At 40.3% G+C, this 19,546-nt stretch overlaps 1 protein-coding gene across 3 annotated transcripts in view; it reads left to right on the forward strand.

Annotated features, from left to right (window-relative positions):
• The first annotated feature begins 6 nt into the window (after nt 1-6).
• Nucleotides 7-19,546, forward strand: part of primpol (primase and polymerase (DNA-directed)) — a 33,313-nt gene continuing 13,773 nt past the window's right edge. For 2 of the 3 annotated variants that reach the window (XM_052019680.1, XM_052019681.1), the window contains exons 1-6: nt 7-140; nt 3,794-3,976; nt 8,936-9,039; nt 10,689-10,827; nt 15,100-15,247; nt 19,220-19,519. In XM_052019680.1, coding sequence (XP_051875640.1) covers nt 3,797-3,976; nt 8,936-9,039; nt 10,689-10,827; nt 15,100-15,247; nt 19,220-19,519 — 871 coding nt within the window. In that variant the 5' untranslated portion in view covers nt 7-140; nt 3,794-3,796. Of the gene's footprint in view, nt 141-3,793; nt 3,977-8,935; nt 9,040-10,688; nt 10,828-15,099; nt 15,248-19,219; nt 19,520-19,546 lie in introns of those variants that run through there. The other variant, XM_052019682.1, reaches the window with a different exon arrangement.

A 19,546-nucleotide genomic window follows, 5' to 3' on the forward strand; every position in this document is an offset into this window, starting at 1 on the left:
TAGCACCGCCCGTCGAGATGTTGAACTACAACTCCCGGCATTCATCTCACTCACGACTAGCTCTTCGCGCCTAGTTGAATTATTTTTGTGTTACCTGGCGGATTGGAAATGCAATGAACTTGTCTAACTGAAGAAAAAGAGTAAGTATTGAACCCTAGATTAGCTGAAAAACATATATGTCTTTTAAGATTTATTAAAGACTGTGTTAATGTAGAATGAAGAGTTTTGTGCTTCCCCCCCCCTTAAATTTCACTTACACTGTGTCGCTACTTGTTGGTTTTAACTTACTTTACTCTTTTTATACTGTCAGTAATTCAATACCAGTGTTACTTATGCTTCATACTTTTCACTCGCATTTCCACCTTCTTTGCTTATATCTTCATTTGTGTACAAAACTGTGGCCTTTGGAAGTATGTTTTCATAATGACTTGCTTATATCCCTCTCAACACCCCTGTTTATAATTAAGATAAGATAAAATACAATTTATTACGGCAATGAGAGAGAATAGATTACGGGGGGTGGTCGGTGGTTGGGATTGAGAGTTGGCATAGACTTGCTGTGTTAATGGCCTCTTACATTGTAAGTAAAATGAAATAAAGATCTCTAAGTGGTATAAAGAGGTCCCAAGTCTTGAGTGAGGGGTATGATATACTCAAACAATTCCTTGCTTATTTACTGAAGCCACCGCTTATTGGTCCTGATGCAGGGTTTTGACCTGAAACGTGGACAGTTCCTTTCCTCCCACAGATGCTGCTGGACCCACTGAGATCTTGTTTGTTGCTTCAGATTCCAACGTCTGCAGTCTCTTGTGTCTCAGAGGTGTAACACCTTTCCCTATACCTCCTCTCTCCCCTCCATCCAGTGACCTAAACAGCCCTTCCAGGTAAGGTAGATTCACATACACTTCCTCCAATCTCCTCTATTGCATTTGGTGCTCTTGATGTGGCCTCCTCTACATTGGGGAGTCTAAGCCCAGACTAGGCGAACGCTTTGCTGAGCACCTGCGGTCTCTGCAATGAGCTCATCTTGAGCTCCCAATTGCAAGCCACTTTAATTACCCTTCCCATTCCCACACCAATCCATCTGTCCTTGGCCTTGCACGTGGCCTTCCAGGGTAAGGCCAAATGCAAATTAGAAGAACAGCACTTCGCATTCTGCTTAGGTAGTCTACAACCCATTGGCATGAACATTGAATTCTCTAATTTTCAGGTCACCTGCTCCTGCTATGTCCCCTTCTCTCTCCTTCTGATCTACCCCATCCTCATACGCACACCCTTCTTTCCAACCCCCGCCCCCCATCACCCAGGTTCTTTCCTTCTGTCCCCTCCCCCACCTACTCCATTTCCCATCAGCTACACACTCTTCCACTGGTTCCCCTATCTCTTTCCCGCCCCACTTCCCATCTGCCCACAACCCCCCCCCCCCCAATTTTGATTCACCTTTTCTTATCACACTCCATGATCTGCTGCCCTTTGTTGTCTCCGCTGTCACCTCCCAGCCTCTGTCACTATCTCCACCCTTGCCTCCCCACCTGACTCCATCTGCCAATCAACCCCTCCTCACCTGGATCCACCCATTGCTTGCCCGCTCTTTCTCCACCCATCCCCCTCACCTCTTTATATTGGCTATCTTCCCTCTACTCTGTCAGTTCCGATGAAGGGTCTCGATAGGAAACGTTAACTGTCCATTTCCCTCCATGGATGCTGCTTGACTCGCTGACTTCCTTTAGCATCTTGTTTGTTGCTACACGTTCCAGCATTTACAGTCTCTTGTGTCTCTGAGTGAAACATTATCCCTGCATCAAACCTATCAAATACCGTAAGAATCATGTTTCGTTGAGATCACCGCACTCTTTTAAACTCAGTAAAAGTCCAGCCAGCTTAATGTCTCCTCGTAGGGCAATTCCCCTCCCCCCTTCTGTCAATCCCATAAATCAATCTTTGTTTCATTCTCCCTATCAACAATTCTATCCTTCCTTCAATAGGAAGACCAGAGGTACAGACCTGGTTCACACCCCCTATATGGTTGTAGGGGAAAGTGCCAGGAGGGAGGGAGGAAGGGATAAGCAAACTAGGGTGTCCTGAAGAAAGTGATGTTTCACTTGTTGGGGTGTTAAGAACCAGCATCATATACTCATCCAGGTTCAGGCTCACTGATTCCCTGCATAGTTGCAGTAAGATGTCTTTACTCTTGTACTTGCATCCGCTTGGGGGAAAGAAAAAGCTAACATAATGTTTGCCTTCCTTTTTGCTTGTTTTACCAGCATGTTGACTCTAAGTGATATGTTTTCAAGGGCATCCACTCTTGTATTAAAAAATTATACAACAGGTTTTTTTTACTAAAACAGAGGGCTTCACTAATTTTTTTAAAATTTATATTCCATCTGTTTTGACCTAGCCCATGCACTTATCCTGTGAATATCCCTTTGAAACCTCTGCTCACAATTCACACTGTCACCCAGCTTTGTATTATATGATTTAGGAGAGGAATTAGGCCACTTGGCTCATCAAAACCTGCTCCTCTGTGTAACAAGATCATGGTTGAAATGACTGTAACCACAACTCTGCAATTCCGTCTCTTTGCACTGACATGTCACCCTTATCAAGTATCTTACCAAGTTGCTTGATGTTGCTTATCAACTATCAAGAGAAAACATTCTTTCCCCATTCACCCTGTCAAGACCTCTCCATACCTTAAATGTTTTAATCAAATCTCTTTTCATGCTTCTAAACCACAGCAGGTATAAGCTAAGCCAGTCCAATATTTCCTCATAGGCAACCCACCCATTCCAGGTATTACTCTCGTAAACCTTCTCCGAACTGCTTCCAATGCATTTATATCCTTCCTTAAATAAAATGACTGGTACCGTACACGATATTCCAGATGTGATCTCATAATTGCTCCTTGTAACTGAAGCATAACCTCCCATACATTTTAAAGTATTTAACATCTAGTAATAATAATAAAACGTTTTGTGGTACTCATTACTGACTGGATACTCTACATGTTCCATTAGTTTAATTATGGGTAGTATTATGGTGATTATAATGAAATGAAATAATTATAGCACATGTATGTAGTGTGATACAATATGGGTAGCAATGGAAAATGGACTTACTGAGAAATTGGTTTCTGGATGGTTCTCGGGAACAGAACCCTTCTGTAACCTGGTGCTTGCCTGTATTGAGAAAAAGGCAGGTCAATGTTTAAAAACTTGGGAAAGATTTCAATAAGTTTTGCTTCAGTTGAAGTGAGGATCCTGGAATGATTTAACAAGCTGTAGGATGTTGAGATGAACCTTACTGCATGTTGTTCTGTCTAGATGAATAACAAGTGAACTGTCTGGGCACTAAACTCTTTTCCTCTTTCTATTCCCAATCTTGTTCTGTTTTCTTCCCATTTATTTCTCCCTTTATTTTTCTTCTACATCCATATTTTTCATTTTCATTTCACGCTGTTTTTGGAATTTGTTGCTTTTTTTCACTAATGAGCAATCAAAATAAATTGCTTTCTAGAGTGAATGTTTCAACTTTTAGAGATTATATTTGAGAAATTTTGTAAGTAGGAGCTAGTAACAGAAGCAAGGCATACTTTATACTCTGGGTTTTACACATTTGTGATATACTTAAAAGAGATTCATCTTTGAGTGGTAATTAAATATGCTTTATGAAGGATATGTTGACAAAGTATGTAGATAAAGAGAACAAAATGGATAATGGTTATGATATCCTGTCCCTTTTAGTTTCTTTAAATTGTAAGAACAGCTGAACTAATTCTCTTTATTCTTATCAGAGCATGAAGAAGAACTGGCAGGAGAGGGTAAAAGATGTTGAAACTTTAGCAGGCAGCTACCAGAAGCATCCCATCAATCCGGCTTACAAACCTAAACTTTCAAAACCCTGGCAACCGTCATCGATTTGGAAGTTATTTTATCGTCAGCATCAAGCCTTTAATTTTTCGAAGAGCTGTAAGGCGGTAAAGTATATCAATGTGTTTAAGAAATGTGAATTGTTGTATTGAATATTATATTTGACTTCCTCTTATGGCAATGGAGTTGATTTGTAACTCCTTCTGAAATGGCTTGGCCTAAGCCATTCAGCTTGGGGGCAATTATGTAATAAATGCAGGCCTTGCCACTGAGTCTATATCCCCTATTAAAAAAGTTAGTGGGGACACAAATGCTCTTTCCCAACTCATCCTCCAACTATTCACCCATTAATAAAGAAGGAGGCAGAGCAGTAGCGGCTAAACTTCTGGCTGAAGATAGTGTAAAATAAGTTGGCCACTTATCTATTTTGTGTGCCTTCTGGTGGGCAATCAAGAATAGAAATGATGTTGATGTTGGGCACATTCCTTTGGGGAAGAACAACCATAACGTGATAGAATTCTTCACTGATACGGAGAGTGATGTTACAGAATCAGAAGCTAGGATCCTGAATGTGGACAAAGGTAACAGCAATGAATGTGGCAGGAATTGGCGATGACAGATCGGGGAATGTTACTAAATGGGTTGATAGTGGATAGGTAATGGATAATAGTTTAAAAAAAAATCTATACATTAATTACAACTACTATTCATTCCTGTCTGGCACAAAAATAAATCACGATAGAAGGCTCAGCCATGACTAATGAAGAAAATTAGGGATAGAATTAGATCCAAAGAGGAGACATATAAAATCGCCAAGGAAACAGCAAGCCTGAGGATTGGGAGTGGTTTAGAATTCAGCAAAGGAGGACATAAAGATTGACTAAGAGGGGAAAGGTGAAGTATGAGAATAAGCTTGCAGGGAGCATAAATACTGACTGTGAATGCTGCTATTAATATGTGAAGGTTTGTGCCTGCAACTGTAGGTCCCCCACAGTCAGAAATAGGGCAAATTCTAATTGGGAACAAAAAGTAGAAGAGTAAAGTAGGACATAAATAACCTCCCATATATATGAAAGGTCTGGAGAGAGGGAGGAACTGAAGGAATTGGTATCACTAGAGTAATAGTGCTAGGGAAATTAATGGGCTAAAGTCCAACAAATCCCCAGGACCTAATAATGTACATCCCAGTATACTGAAGATAGTGGGCCTGGATGTAGTCGATGCATTGGTGTTCATCGTCCAAAATTCTTTGGACTTGAGCTGTTCTCTCAGATTAGAGGGTGGCAAATGTAACCTCTCAACTTAAAAAAAAAATAGGAAATACATGACCACTAATGCGAATATCAGAAGTGAAGAAAATATTAGAATCTTTAATAAAAGATGCAATAACAGAACACTTGTAGAGTATTAACAGGATTGGACAAAGTCAGCATGGGTTTATGAAAGGGAAACCATGCTTAACAAACCTAGTTATTTTGAGGATGTAACTTGTTGAGTAAATAAGTTGGGGTGGAGCTAAGGAATAGCAAGGGTAAAAGGACAATGGTAGCAGTCATATATAGGCCCCCTAATAGCAGTCAGCAAGTGGACAATAAGTTGCAGTTTGAGATAGAAAAAGCATGCCAGAGTGACAATGTGAAGATAATGGGGATTTTAACATGAAGGTGGACTGGGAAATCCAGAATGGCGGTAGTACTCAGGAGAGGGAGTTTGTGGAATGTCTAAGGGACGTTTTTCTAGAGCAACTTGTTGAAGAGCCCACCAGGGGATCGGCTGTTTTGGATTGGGTGCTGTGTAATGAACCGGAGGTGATTAGGGAACTAAAGGTAAAAGAACCACTGGGAACCAGTGATCACAATATGATTGAGTTCAGTTTCAAGTTTGAGAAGGAGAAACTGGTAACTGGTGTATCGATATTTCAGTGGAACAAAGGAAATTACAATGGTATGAGAGAGGAGTTGGCCCTAATTGATTGGAAGAGTAAGCTGGCTGGAGGGACGGCAGAGGAGAAATGGAAGGAATTTTTACAGGAAATAAGGAAATTGCAGGATAGATATATTCCAAGAAAAAAGGTTTTTAATGGAAAAAAGGCACAAATGTGGATAACGAGAGAGGTGAAGGCTAAAATAAAAGCAAAAGGGGCGGCGTACAAAGAAGCAAAAATTAGTGGCAAAACAGAGGACTGGGAAGCTTTTAAAAACCTGCAGAGAGAAACTAAGAAGGTCATTAGGAAAGAAAAGAGGAATTATGAAAGGAAGTTGGCGGATAACATTCGAAAGGATACTAAGAGTTTTTTTAAATACATAAGGTGTAAAAGAGAGACACAGGTTGATATAGGACCAATTGATAACGGTGCAGGAGCTATTATAATGGACGATAGAGAGATGGCAGAGGAATTGAATGAATATTTTGCATTGGTCTTCACCGTGGAGGACATCAGCAATGTGCCGGTTAGTCAGGAGTCTCACGAAATGGAATTGAGTTCAGTTAAGATTACTAGAGAGAAGGTGCTAGGAAAACTAAATGGACTAAAGACTGATAAGTCTCCCGGACCGGATGAGGTGCATCCCCGGGTTCTGAAGGAGGTGGCTTTAGAGATAGCGGAGGCATTGGCGATTATTTTCCAGAAATCGATAGATTCAGGCGTGGTTCCGGAGGACTGGAGGGTCGCAAATGTAGTTCCGTTGTATAAGAAAGGAGGGAGGCAGCATAAAGGAAATTACAGACCTATTAGTCTGACGTCAGTGGTGGGAAAGTTATTGGAATCTATCCTCAAAGACGGGGTTACAGAATACCTAGAGGCGCAGGGCAGATTAGGTCCTAGCCAACATGGTTTTGTGAAGGGAAGATCCTGCCTGACCAACCTATTGGAGTTTTTTGAAGAAATCACAGGCAAGGTGGATAAGGGAGAGGCGGTAGATGTTGTGTATTTAGACTTTCAAAAGGCCTTTGATAGGGTGCCTCACAAGAGACTGATTAATAAGATGAGAGGTCATGGAATTACGGGTAGGATAACAGAATGGGTGGAGCATTGGCTGGTTGACAGGAAGCAAAGAGTGGAAATAAAAGGATCTCGTTCTGGCTGGTTAACGGTTACTAGTGGTGTGCCGCAGGGGTCGGTGTTGGGACCGCTCCTTTTTACCTTGTACATTAACGATTTGGATGATGGAATAAATGGTTTCGTGGCTAAGTTTGCGGATGACACCAAGATAGGGGGAGGAGTAGGGAGTATTGAAGAGATAGGAAGGTTGCAGAGGGACCTAGACAGTTTAGGAGAATGGGCAAGGAAATGGCAGATGAGATTCAATGTAGGGAAATGTGCAGTTGTACACTTTGGAAGCAGAAATAAGCGGGCAGATTATTATCTAGGAGGAGAGAAAATCCAAAGCACGGAAGTACAAAGGGACTTGGGGGTACTCATGCAGGATACCTTAAAGGTTAACCACCAGGTCGGATCGGTGGTAAAGAAAGCGAATGCTATGTTGGCATTCATGTCGAGAGGTATAGTGTATAAAAGTAAGGAAGTGTTGATGAGGCTCTATGGGGCACGAGTGAGGCCTCATTTGGAATATTGTGCGCCATTTTGGGCCCCACATCTTAGGAGGGATGTGTTGACGTTGGAGAGCGTTCAGAGGAGATTTACGAGGATGATTCCAGGAATGAAAGGGCTTAAGTATGAGGAGCGTTTGTCGGCTCTTGGACTGTACTCGCTGGAGTACAGAAGAATGAGAGGGGACCTCATAGCGACATTTAAAATATTGATAGGAAAGGACAGAGTAAATGTGGCTAGGCTGTTTCCCTTGGTGGGTGAGTCCAGGACCAGAGGGCACAATCTTAGAATTAGAGGGTACAGTTTCAAAACAGAGATGAGGAAAAATTTCTTTAGCCAGAAGGTGGTGAATTTGTGGAACTCCTTGCCACGTACAGCAGTGGAAGCCAGATCAGTGGGGGCGTTCAAGGAGGAGATGGATAGATATCTAAATAGTCAGGATATCAAGGGATATGGGGATAAGGCCGGTAATTGGGATTAGAATAGGTTTTTTTTCTTCTTCTTCCCCCATTCCCCATTTCTTATTTCTATTTCCCTTTCCTTGGAGCAGACTCGATGGGCCGAATGGCCTGCTTCTGCTCCCTTGTCTTGTGATCTTGTGAAACCATGAGTGTGGTGTATTTGGACTTTCAGTAGTTTTTTGTAAGCTCCACAAAAGATATTGGTATGCAAAATTAAAGCACAATGGATTGGGGTAATACACTAGCATGGATTTAGATTTAGAAGACAGTCAGGATACCGAGGGTAGGAATAAACCAGCCTTTTATTGGGTGGTAGGCAATGACCAGAGTGGTGCTGCAGGGATCAGTGCTTGGGCCTCAGTCATTCACAATATATCAAAGATTTGGGCGGGGGAACTAAATGTAACATCTCCAAGTTTGGAGATGACACAAAACTATGGGGGAGACGTGGTGGAGTGTGATCAGTAAGAAGGAAGTAAAAGGCATCAGTGTAATTTAGACAATGTGGGTGAGTAGGTGAACGCATGGCAGTTGCTGTTTAATGTGAATAAATATGAAGTTAAGCACTTTGGTTCTAATACCAGAAAAACATCATTATCTGAATGGTTATACATTGAGAAAAGGGAAGGTGAACCAAGGTGTGAGTGTCCTTGTACATCAGCTGGTGAAAGCAGGTGTTCAGGTGCAGTCAAGGGAACATTAAACGGAAAATGACATCATCCCATGCATGACTCACATGGAAATCACATCAGTGGCACAAGGAAGAATCATTCCGTTTGAATTCCCACACTGATATGAAACAACCTGGAAAATGTTGTTATTGCGTCTCACCCCAGATAAAGTCAATATTCGTTTGCATTAAGTGGCAGGATGTGGTGGGGGAAAGCAGCATTGTATTTTGAGACCAGAGCTAAACACTTAGGAAAGGGAAAAAATTAGGATTGATAACCAGGCCATACATTTTCAAAATATAATTTTGAAGCCTTCAGGAAATGTTACAGTCTGAAGATGAGAGGAGTAATGTAATCTTTCTGTTTTTAAAATCTTCATTAAAGGACGTCCATGTTTTTGCTTTGGAGAATGAAAATAGGAAGGACACTCAACTTGGACAGCGAATTTACCTTGTTACAACATACACCGAGCTGTGGTTTTATTACCGGTAAGTGACTGTATCATGTTAATAAAGCCTAATAGAGAGTGTTTCAAGTACTTTCCAGGGTAGAGAAGCCCCATAAAGGAAGAGGAGGAAAGACTCTTTTGTCATGATAATTGCATCATCTTCTGTGTCTTGTGACCTATTTTGATATTTCATGCAATTTGTGAGATTTGCCTTGCAATATTTCATTCCAAGGCAGCACAAGAAAGTAGGGGCAGGAGTAGGCCACCAGACTTCTCAAGCCTGCTCTGCCATTCAATATGATCATGGCTGATTTATGCTGGCCTCAAGTCCCCTTCTGTGCCAGTTCCCCATAATTCTTCATTCCTCATCTTTCAAATACTTATCTATCTCCACATTAAATATATCTAATGGTCTGGCAATTTTTGGATGACCTCGGGTTTATGGAAAGTAGAACCAGGGAGGCTGGCCAGGAATGCATCTGAATAGTCAAGTTCATCTATTTCCCTGGTCTTTGACAGGAATGTGTGCTGCTTAGTTATTATTCAATATTTTATGATCACCACTGCCCAGATGTTGCCTGTGTTTTCTTCATTGCTCCTTTTTTCTCCATCAGTAGGTCCAGTAGTGAACCTCCCCTTTTTGGCTTTTTGTATTATGTGTTAGAAAGCAGATCTTTGTGCGTTGTGGGAGTTCTACTACTTTATCCACTTCACCTAGTGCTTCTAAATAATTTGTTCATGTGTTGAAATACTGAATAATGAACAGTTTTGTGTAATTGGATAGGAATTAACTACTGGAGGAAGGGGATAATAAAAATGAATAAGTAATGCTTATAATCATGTTCCCTAAACAATTGAAATATTTATGCTTACTTTTTAAACATTTAGAGTAACTGAGTTAGAAATTCAGAATGACTGAGTTAAAGGTAGTTTGCTTTTGATTATTCTCCTCGTAGGGAACAAGTTTTACTGCTTTATGAAGTAATAGACCCAATAGTTACGTAGATAGTTTACAAAGCTATTGGTAGAAGAGTAGCTTATTATATACAGTAAAACTCTGATAATCCAGCATCCTTGGTACTTTGCTGGTGCTGCACTGGCAGATTTTTTGGTCCATTAGATGTTACTGATAAAGGTATGTTGGGGTATTATTTCACTTTTAACATGTTACACAGTAATGTAACAAATTTTTCAGTGAACCTGATGTTTAAAGGAGCAGGAAATAGAACCTGGTGAGTTTCAGCTAGTAAGTTTCATCTTGTCAAAACAAGCTGAAACAGACAAGCACTCCAGATCCTGGCTCTGGCCACAAACCTACCCATGTTCCTGACCACTGGATTTCCTAACCCTGGCTCTGGTTGCACACCTGGTTAATGGTTCAGACCCCAACTCCCGCAGGACATCTGACCTGCGCTCCAGACTCTGGACTATTCAGTGAGCCAGATGCTGAACCTCTGGGATTTCTGAATAATTGGATAGCAAATTATTGAGTTTTATTGTAATCTGAAATCTAATGTTTGTACTGAATTTTAGATAAAGCTATAACCCTCAAATTCTGTAGAGTCTCTGTGTCCTAGTTATTCTGAGATTTACAGATGTAATTGAAACTTCAGTGGATACCCATACCAGTTATGCATTCAGTGCAGATCTAGAATATTTTGTTTCCAATATCTCTTGACTGTTTTTCAGGAATTATCGGAAGTCATTAATGCACTGCTATGAAGTGATTCCAGAAGGAGCTGTCTGTCATTTGTATTTTGACTTGGAATTCATTAAACAAACAAATCCAAAACACGATGGAAAGCAGATGGTGGCAAAATTAATCCAGGTGTTGATATTACATCCATTTTTGGTTTGATCTTGATTTTTCTCATTAAATGCTCCATTTATTTTAGATCAATTTAATTAGATAAAAATAAATTATTTATATGATGTCTATAACATGGAACAATTGTCAAGCTAATTGTAAACACTTAACATTCAAATATTTTACTTTCATAGTTTTACATATTTGCAGTTGAAACCCACCAGTCCAGTATTCCTCTACTACCATCCACAACCCATAGTCTTTGTAGTCTCTAATATTGCTTGATATCATTGCCTCTTTGGCTAAATGAAGTATTTGCAGTTTTACAGGATTAGTGGCTGTTTCTGGAACATGTCACCCACAAGAGTTAAGTGTTTACTGTAGTCAGGTGAAAATCATTATAGAATCAAGGAGATGTTAAGAAGGTCACTTAAGGCAAGGTAGTAAGGAGGCAGAGAGTTAATCAAGAATTTTCAAGTGGGCTGTTCATATTTCCTAATGACTTCATTTCAGCTCATAACATCTATGCTGACTCACAAGTGATCCCATTCCTCCACTACTCTTTTCCCTGCAGCCTTTTCTCCTCATGAGTTGGGCTGCAGTAGGTTACAGATATAGGGAATTGTGAGGGCACATGGAGCAAAGCACATTAGAATGGAAATTGTAAATTTAGTGTTTGATGAATTGGGAGCTAATGCAGGTTTATGAATGCATGAGTAGTGGATAAGGTCAATGGTATAGTTTAGGATAACAAATAAGATTTGTTTCGGATGAGCTGATATATGTGGGGGGCTGAAAGATATGAGGCTGACTATCATTAAAATATTGGAGCCTGAAGTTGTCAAAGTCTGACAAATAGAGCTTCAGCAGCCAATGGTTTGAAGCAGGGGAGAAGTGGGTAACATAATAACAGTTGAAGTAGGCAGTCCTTGTGTATGAGGGGATATGGACGTTGATGGCTTGGCTTGGGTTTAAATCGCATGTCACAGTTACAAACAGTCTGATTTAATCGGACAAAGCACCAGAGAAGAGTGATATTTATGATAAGGGTTCAGAAGTTGTAGCAGAGGCCAAAAATTACCAGTGTTTAACTTCTTGAGAACTGAATATCTGACGACCTAACAGACAGCACAGAGACAGCTTCCAATGGAAGCTGATATGTGTGTTTTCAGATGATGTAAGACTCCCACAAAGATGGAGCATAGATTAGGAACAGTAGGTGGTTTGCTGGTGCAGAGAAGTTGAAAATATTGGGAACGGACTGTCTTGATTATATCCAAATGCATCTTTAATTTATTCAGTTTTTAAATTCACAGTTTTAAATAATCCAGTGCATTTTACACCAATATACTGTAAATACCCATTTCCTTAAATTTAAGTTCAAATAATTATGGTTTAAGATTCTCTTGCATTATAAAATTAGTTTGGACAGATCAGAGTCAAGAGTTTTATAAATCAAATTTGTTTTGAAATTTTTCTGCATCCCTGGAGGGCCATTGTTTTAAGGTGTTAAAGACATTCGTTTCTAGTTTTCTGCACCGTGCCCTTTCTGGATTTATTCATCACAAGATCACAAGACAAAGGAGCAGAAGTAGGCCATTCGGCCCATCGAGTCCGCTCCGTTACCTCACCATGAGCTAAACTATTTTCCCATCTAGCCCCAGTTCCCGGCCTTTTCCCCATACCCCTTAATACCTTGACTGATTAGACACCTACCAATCTCCTCCTTAAACACCCCCAATGATTGGGCATCCACAGCTGTATGTGGCAACGAATTTCATAAATCCACGACCCTCTGGCTATTCACATGCTCACAGTGAGCAGTTATAAATTAATAAGGTCATTCATCTGCCCAGAAAAGGCCTTCATTTCCTGCATTTTGGCATCTAACTGTTTCTTGGGCGATTCCAGGGTTTTTGTCTTTACTGAGCTGTTTGGCGGTCTGTTCTACGTTGTTGACTCATTTGCAAGCCATCCTTCCACTTTTGTTTCTATTTTCAAAATTCAGTGTTTAACTCCAGCAGTGTGTGGAGTGGCCTAACTCATGATGTAACTTATAAAAATTTCTATTATAGAAAGCTACTTGAAACTGCTGTATTTGTGAGTTTTGTGTTTTCGTTAACCATAAAAGCTAGGAAAGTTGCAGGCCTAGTTGCTGAATTAGCAGATCTCAATGAGGAAACTCAAACTGCAGTCAGCTTGCTGGAATGAAAATTATCAGATTATGTCCACTAATCACTGGTGAAAATGGGGAAATGAGAATATTGTGTGAGAAATATTGATATTCCCCAAGTTTTGTGACCTGTTGAGATGTGAGAAATAAAACAGTTAATTGTTTCTGTGGAACTGTAATCCTAACCAATGTATTGTGGGAACAAAATTGGAAAGTACTTGAAAAGATGCACTGGGAAGACTTAGCGTGATTAAACTTTGCCCATTTGATCTGATGCTGGCTACAGGCAAATTTAAAGGCTGAATGGTCGTGATCAATATTTCAGTGACTGGCCAGCACAAATCATTGAGTGCCATGATGCATCACCATAGGGTGATGAATGAAACTTTCTATTGCTGATTATAGCCAGCCTCTCAAAGGAAGGTATATTGTGGATAGAACCATGGTGGAAGACATTCCAAGCTTTTGCAGCTTGCTTGGTACTGTAGCAGAACATGGGCAACAAGGGCCATGTGGATTTTCAAATGCAGCACAGGGAGCCTTGCTGGATAGGAGGAGAGAGATCTATTTGCAGGGAGCTCTCCAGCCACATACTGAAAGGGTAATAGGACAAGATGGCAGTCAAGGTTAATGTTAGTATAGTCTTAAGGAGATTGATGCCATGTCAGTGACTCTACAATGTGGTCAAGGGCAATTTGCATTTGTATATGCTATATTCCATTAACTGCACCAGTAGCCTCACAGCATCCTCAGTGCACCACAGCCCCGCCATCTTCTTGGGCAGTTCCTCATGACCAAGGATGACTCGCTTCCAATCGAGTTTGTGGGTTCCGAGGTGACTGATGGGGGAGCCACAGGCTTTTCCACTGGTGGGGCAAGTGGATGGGCAGTGCGTGAGATGATGTGCTCCTTATGCCTTGTACACAGGACCTCTGTGTACTCCCAATGTGTGATGCCAGCACCAGTAAACCAGTGGGGGTCTCATGACTGCAATGTGTCAACTCCCTGGAGGAGAGGATGCTGAGAATTATTGAAGGAGCCATGACAGAGTCAGGAATCACAGTACTTTCCTACCTGATTTTTTTTTTCCTTCTCACATTCCACATTTCCTTCATTCCACCATTTCTCCTGATTTGTAGGCTTTGGATAATCCACTTCTACTCTCACACCCAACTCCCCCACCCCCCAGCCCAGTCTCAGCTCTTGCCATCAAATATTCTTGCATTTGGGTGGCTGAGCACCATGATAACAAAGTATCAGTTTCAATATTTATGCACCAACCACCATGTGGTGTTTGACCAGTACCTCAGCTTTGTTGCAACCCCAGCAGAAACCATCCAACATCTGAGTGTTACTGCAGAAATCTGCAGGAAAACAGTCTGTGTTGGCCACTTAGACTAATCATATTCCAGTCCCATTTTATAATTCCCATATTCCCTTCAACTCCCCCAGATTCTATCACACCCCTTCACACAAGGGTCAATTAACAGTGGCCAATTAATCTGAGAACACACCCATCTTTGGAATGCGGGAGGAAACCGGAGCACCAGGAAAAAGGTCACATGGAGAAGTTGAAATTGAACCAGTCGCTGGACCAGTGAAGCAGCTGCTCTATTAGTCGTGCCTCCGTGCTGTTGACGGGTTGAACCTGCTACATCTTGGCTGTGGGCACCAAAGGGTCTTTGAGGTTACTCTGATACTCTGGAAATTATCCTCCAATCGGTTTGTATGATTGCTGAGGGGAGACAGTGACCTGCAGGGAGAAACAGTGGCTCCTTGGCTTGGAAATATGTCTTCTCTCAAGATAACACCATTCATGATCTCACCATTGCCATTACACCAATGCTTTCTCTATCACCTATTAGCCAGCCAGCATAGATTCCAGTTATTGAAAGTGTAGGTGATAAGCTTTTCTAACTACCTGGCTAGAATGTGTTCCCTATTTCCCACCAGACATTTGTGTTGACTTGAAATTATACAATTGCTCTGTCATGTGTGAATAGCACAATTTAAATTATGCTGAATCATGTGAACTTACAGTCACTTTTATGAACATCTTTTTGGCAAGGCAATCAACTATTAAAAATATTTTTCATGTAATGTTTTGTCCTCTAATTTAGTATGTTTGTCAAAAATTGGGAGAACTGTACAACATACCTTGTTCAGTGAAAGATGTTTTGAACTTGGACTCCAGTACTCATGAAAAATTTAGTCGCCATCTAGTATTTCATCTTCCTAATGTGGCCTTTAGGAACAATATACATGTTGGTAAGTCTCTAAGCATATTTCTCTTAACAGTCATTGACAAGGTTCGATATTATCACAAATGCAAAACCACCCTGTTGCCTATAGGCATAGATGATGATATCACTGTTATATAAGCCAAACTGTATCCAACATATGAATGGCAAAGATTTAATGCACTTTCCAGCTGCAAAGAAGCACTTGTAGTGATTCGAGTAGCCAATCTATACCACTTTTGCAATACTGAAAAATTCTCGTCAGTTTGATAAACCTGTGTGAGTTTTTTGATAAATAAGAGTGCACTCGTGGATATGGTACCGGAGGACTGTGACCCAGCTGATTAGTCTATATCGGTGATGTGGATGAGTGGATCATGTTTAATATTTCCAGGTTTGAAGATGATACAAGGTGGGTTGCAATGTGGATTGTGAGGAGGATGCAGCGAAGTCATGGGGTGGGGGAAGGGGGTGCTGCATGGGAAATGTAAGCAGGTTAACTGAATGGGCTAGGAGATGGCAGATGGGATATAATGTAGCAAAGTATGAAGTCATCTCCTTTTGTAGATAAGCAGAACATTTTTTAAATGCTGAGGGATTGAAAGATATTATTATTTGGAGAGATTAGGATATCCTTGTACAGAAATCACTGAAATTTCTAGATAAAGCAAGTAATCAGGAAGGCAAACAGTGTGTTGGTTTTTATTGTGAGATGATTTGAGTTCAGGAGTAAAGGTATCATACTGCACCTGAAATATACAGGTCTGGTCTCCTACCTAAAGAAGGATATACTTGTTATTAACAGAGTTCATCGGATTGATTCCTGGGATGGGTTATTGTTTTATCAAGAGAGATTATACAGGCAGGGCACATGCTCTCATGAGTTCGGAAAAAAGACAGGTGATCTGATTGAAACATACAAAATACATACTGGATTTAACAGGATTGAGCTCCTAGAACCAGGGGTCACAGTCCAAAATAAAGATTAGGAATGAGAAGAAATTTCTTCACTCAGTACAGTAACTCGTTGAAATTCTCTACTGAATAGTGTATGGAGGCTCATTTGGTTAGTATATTCAAAACAGAAATGGACAGATCTTGGATAATAAGGGGTATGGGGCTTGGTATAGGAAAGTGACACTGAGATGAAACATCAGTTAAGATCCTGCTAGCCTACTTGTGCTTCAATTTCTTATTTTTATGTTCTTAAGATGGTTTTACTCAACAGTGGTAAATATTCTATTTAAGTATGAACCAGTCTTTTTGCCTAAGGTCTACCCAAATCTGTACTTAACTACCCTGGGTGCAGACAACCAATCTTGCTGCCCCAGAGCAGCCCAGGTTTTCTTGACCTGGTCTGTGTAACAGCAGAACTTCCATCAGGGCAATGGGGAAGAAACACTTCAGAAATGCATCTGAAAGCTGTATCAACAGGCAAAACCATGCCCCAACTTTGCTGCTGGTAAAATAAATTATCTGATCCTTTTTAAATGCATCTGACGTTCAGAATCTTCTAAAACTATTGAGGATTATCTATATTTCAACAAATAAAAATGATTTAAAATTTTAAAAAACAATTAAAAATATTAAACTGAGAATATTAACAAAGGGAACTTGCCTATTGGATTGTCTCCATCCCCACAAATCCCATTAAAACCACAGTGGTCTCTTGCTTCTGCATCAGGGCTACCCTGTTGCAGGATCCAATGGTCAATTTTCTGAGGGCAAATCCTGAAGGATCCCAGCAATCGTGGGTGGGCTGTGCCACAGAACTCTTTGTAGTGCCCTAAACCAAAAAGACGAGTACTTTTCCAATGCTGAGAGATTTGGTAATATCGATTTTCATAAGGACCTGGGTGTCCTTGTACACAAGTCACCACAAGCCAACATGCAGGTGCTTAGGAAGCTAAATGGTATTGTGGCCTTCTAATGGAATTTGAGTACAGGAGTGAGGATGTCTTACTGCAATTATGTAGGGCCTTGGTGAGATTGCACCTGGAATATTGTTCAGGATGTTGGTCTCCTTACCTTAAAAAGGATCTACTTGCCACAGTGGGAGTGCAGCAAAGATTTACCAGGTTAGTTCTGAGGATGGTCGACTTGCCGTATGAGGAGAGATTAGGCTAGGCCTGTATTCTCAAGGATTTTGAAGAATGAATGAAGCAGGGCTGAACATGCTGGATGCAAGGAGAATGTTTCCTCTGGTTGAGGAGGTCAGAACAAAAGGGGTCACATTCCCAGAGCGATGGGTAAGCCATTTAGGATGGAGGTGAGAAATTCTTCACAAGAGGGTAATGAATCTTTGGAATTCTCCTCTTTGGAGGGCTGTGGAGGCTCAGTAATTGAGTTAATTCAAAATAGAGCTTGATAGGTTTCTGGATATTAAGGGAATCAAGGGATATGTGGATACTGTGGGAAAATGGTGCCTAGGTAGAAGATCTTGAATGGTGGAGCAGGCCTGAAATACCAAATGACCTACACATGACTTTTTTTTTCTTCTTTGGTGTTCTGCATCTGTTTGTAAATTTTGGACTGCTGCTTTTGACATTGCATATGCAGAAGCCCCAGATTTGGCTTGACTCAAGTAAATAAACACTTTTTCTCAAACTGACCCACTTCTTTAAAAATGTGGGTAGTTGTGGTAAGACATGGAAGTTCACTAGGACGGAATGCTTGGCTTTGAATTATTTGATTTTCTTGATTCATTAATTACACAAAAAATTATCCATTACTGATGTTACTTTGTCCATTTAACATGGACCCCTCCAGCTCTTTGTGACTGTCACACCACACAATGCATTTGCTCACTGAGCTGTTACTATGCACCCAACAAACAGAATTTCATAAGGCACCTGTGCTTTAATAAAATTATCTTCATCTACACCCTGATATAATGTCACTCAAAATTTGCGAAAACCATGCCCGCAAGCAACTAGAAGTACATGGAAGATCCAGAATTTTGTGCATAATTTTTCGGGTTTTTGTATTTTTAAAATAATGTGGCAGATTTTTTTCTTGCTTACATAGTTGTGCATTTAGATTCCAAATGCTGAAAGGGTTTATACGTCAAGTGAGCCAGACCTTCTGCCTACTTGGCTGCAGGTATCTCTTCAAACAGAATCCTAACAGACTGTGTGGTTCCAACTGGGCAAGCATCAGGAAGTTTATCATTGCTGAAAGCTTTAGCTGCTGGAATTCCAGTTATACCCCGCACACATTTCTGTGGGTCTCTAAACCTTGGCTCCAGCCAATCTGACTCTCTTCAGACTCTGTCCTAGTTTTTCATCTCACCAAGTTTTCATTGACTTCTTTGAATTTGTGCTGTTGCACATTCACTAATCCTACTTCTGGATTAATTTTGTTAAACAAAATACTGTTATATTTTGCACTTCATGATCGCTTTTCATTTGGACCTTGCCTGTTTTTATGTTTGAAAAAAATGTTTTCCCATGATAGAAATTGACCTTTGGTACAGTGGATTAATTTCTTCATATAATTGTGGTTTTGTTTGTTTTTCTGAGGGGAAAACCAAGATTTTATGAATGCACTGATTAATCTGGTCTAGTGATTCAGGTGATCTTAAAACGTGTTTAAAATTTTAAATTTTCTTATATAAATTCATACTTTAGCTTATGCAAGGTGGTAATTATCAGGAAGATGTTATATACTGATATACTAAATTTAATAGCCCAGTTTGCAACTTTGCTTGATCAAAATACTATCATATTTCAGATTTCTTTTGATGGCTTTACCATTTTGACCTGCTTCTGACTGTTGTGTCCTGATGAGAGAATGAGCTCTCCATAACTGGAATACTAAAACCTAGACTTGTCAGCAGTTCATTTCAGAGATTCTTGCAAATGGTAACAGGTATCTCCATGTGGAGAGGTTTGGCTGTTCAAAATGTAATTTTGAGAAATAAGCTTAAATTATTAGATCTAACAAATTATTGCATAAGTAATCACACTAGAATTTACTATTTATTTGTTTCTTATTTAAGGAAACTTTATAAGAACGATAATGCAACCTGTGATTGAAGTATTAGAAAAAAGGCGTGGGGGAATTGACCAAGAAACTCCACGAACTGGCGATGGTGCTTTGCTGTCAGCTAGCACAGCATTCGTTCCTGTTACTCCAGACAAGAGAAAGCATCTTAATGCAGAAGTCTCTGAGAACCTCTCCTCAAAAAGGATTAAGAGTACATTGTGGGAAAAATCAGAGGAGAGAACTTTGGATCCAGATTTATCATTTTTGATTGTTAAAGATAAATGTGGAACTGATCAGCTCTTTGTGGATCTTGGTAAATGTCTTTTTTTTCCTCATTTCA

The sequence above is a fragment of the Pristis pectinata genome, chromosome 7, assembly GCF_009764475.1.
Source record: "Pristis pectinata isolate sPriPec2 chromosome 7, sPriPec2.1.pri, whole genome shotgun sequence".
Lineage (NCBI taxonomy): Eukaryota > Metazoa > Chordata > Chondrichthyes > Rhinopristiformes > Pristidae > Pristis > Pristis pectinata.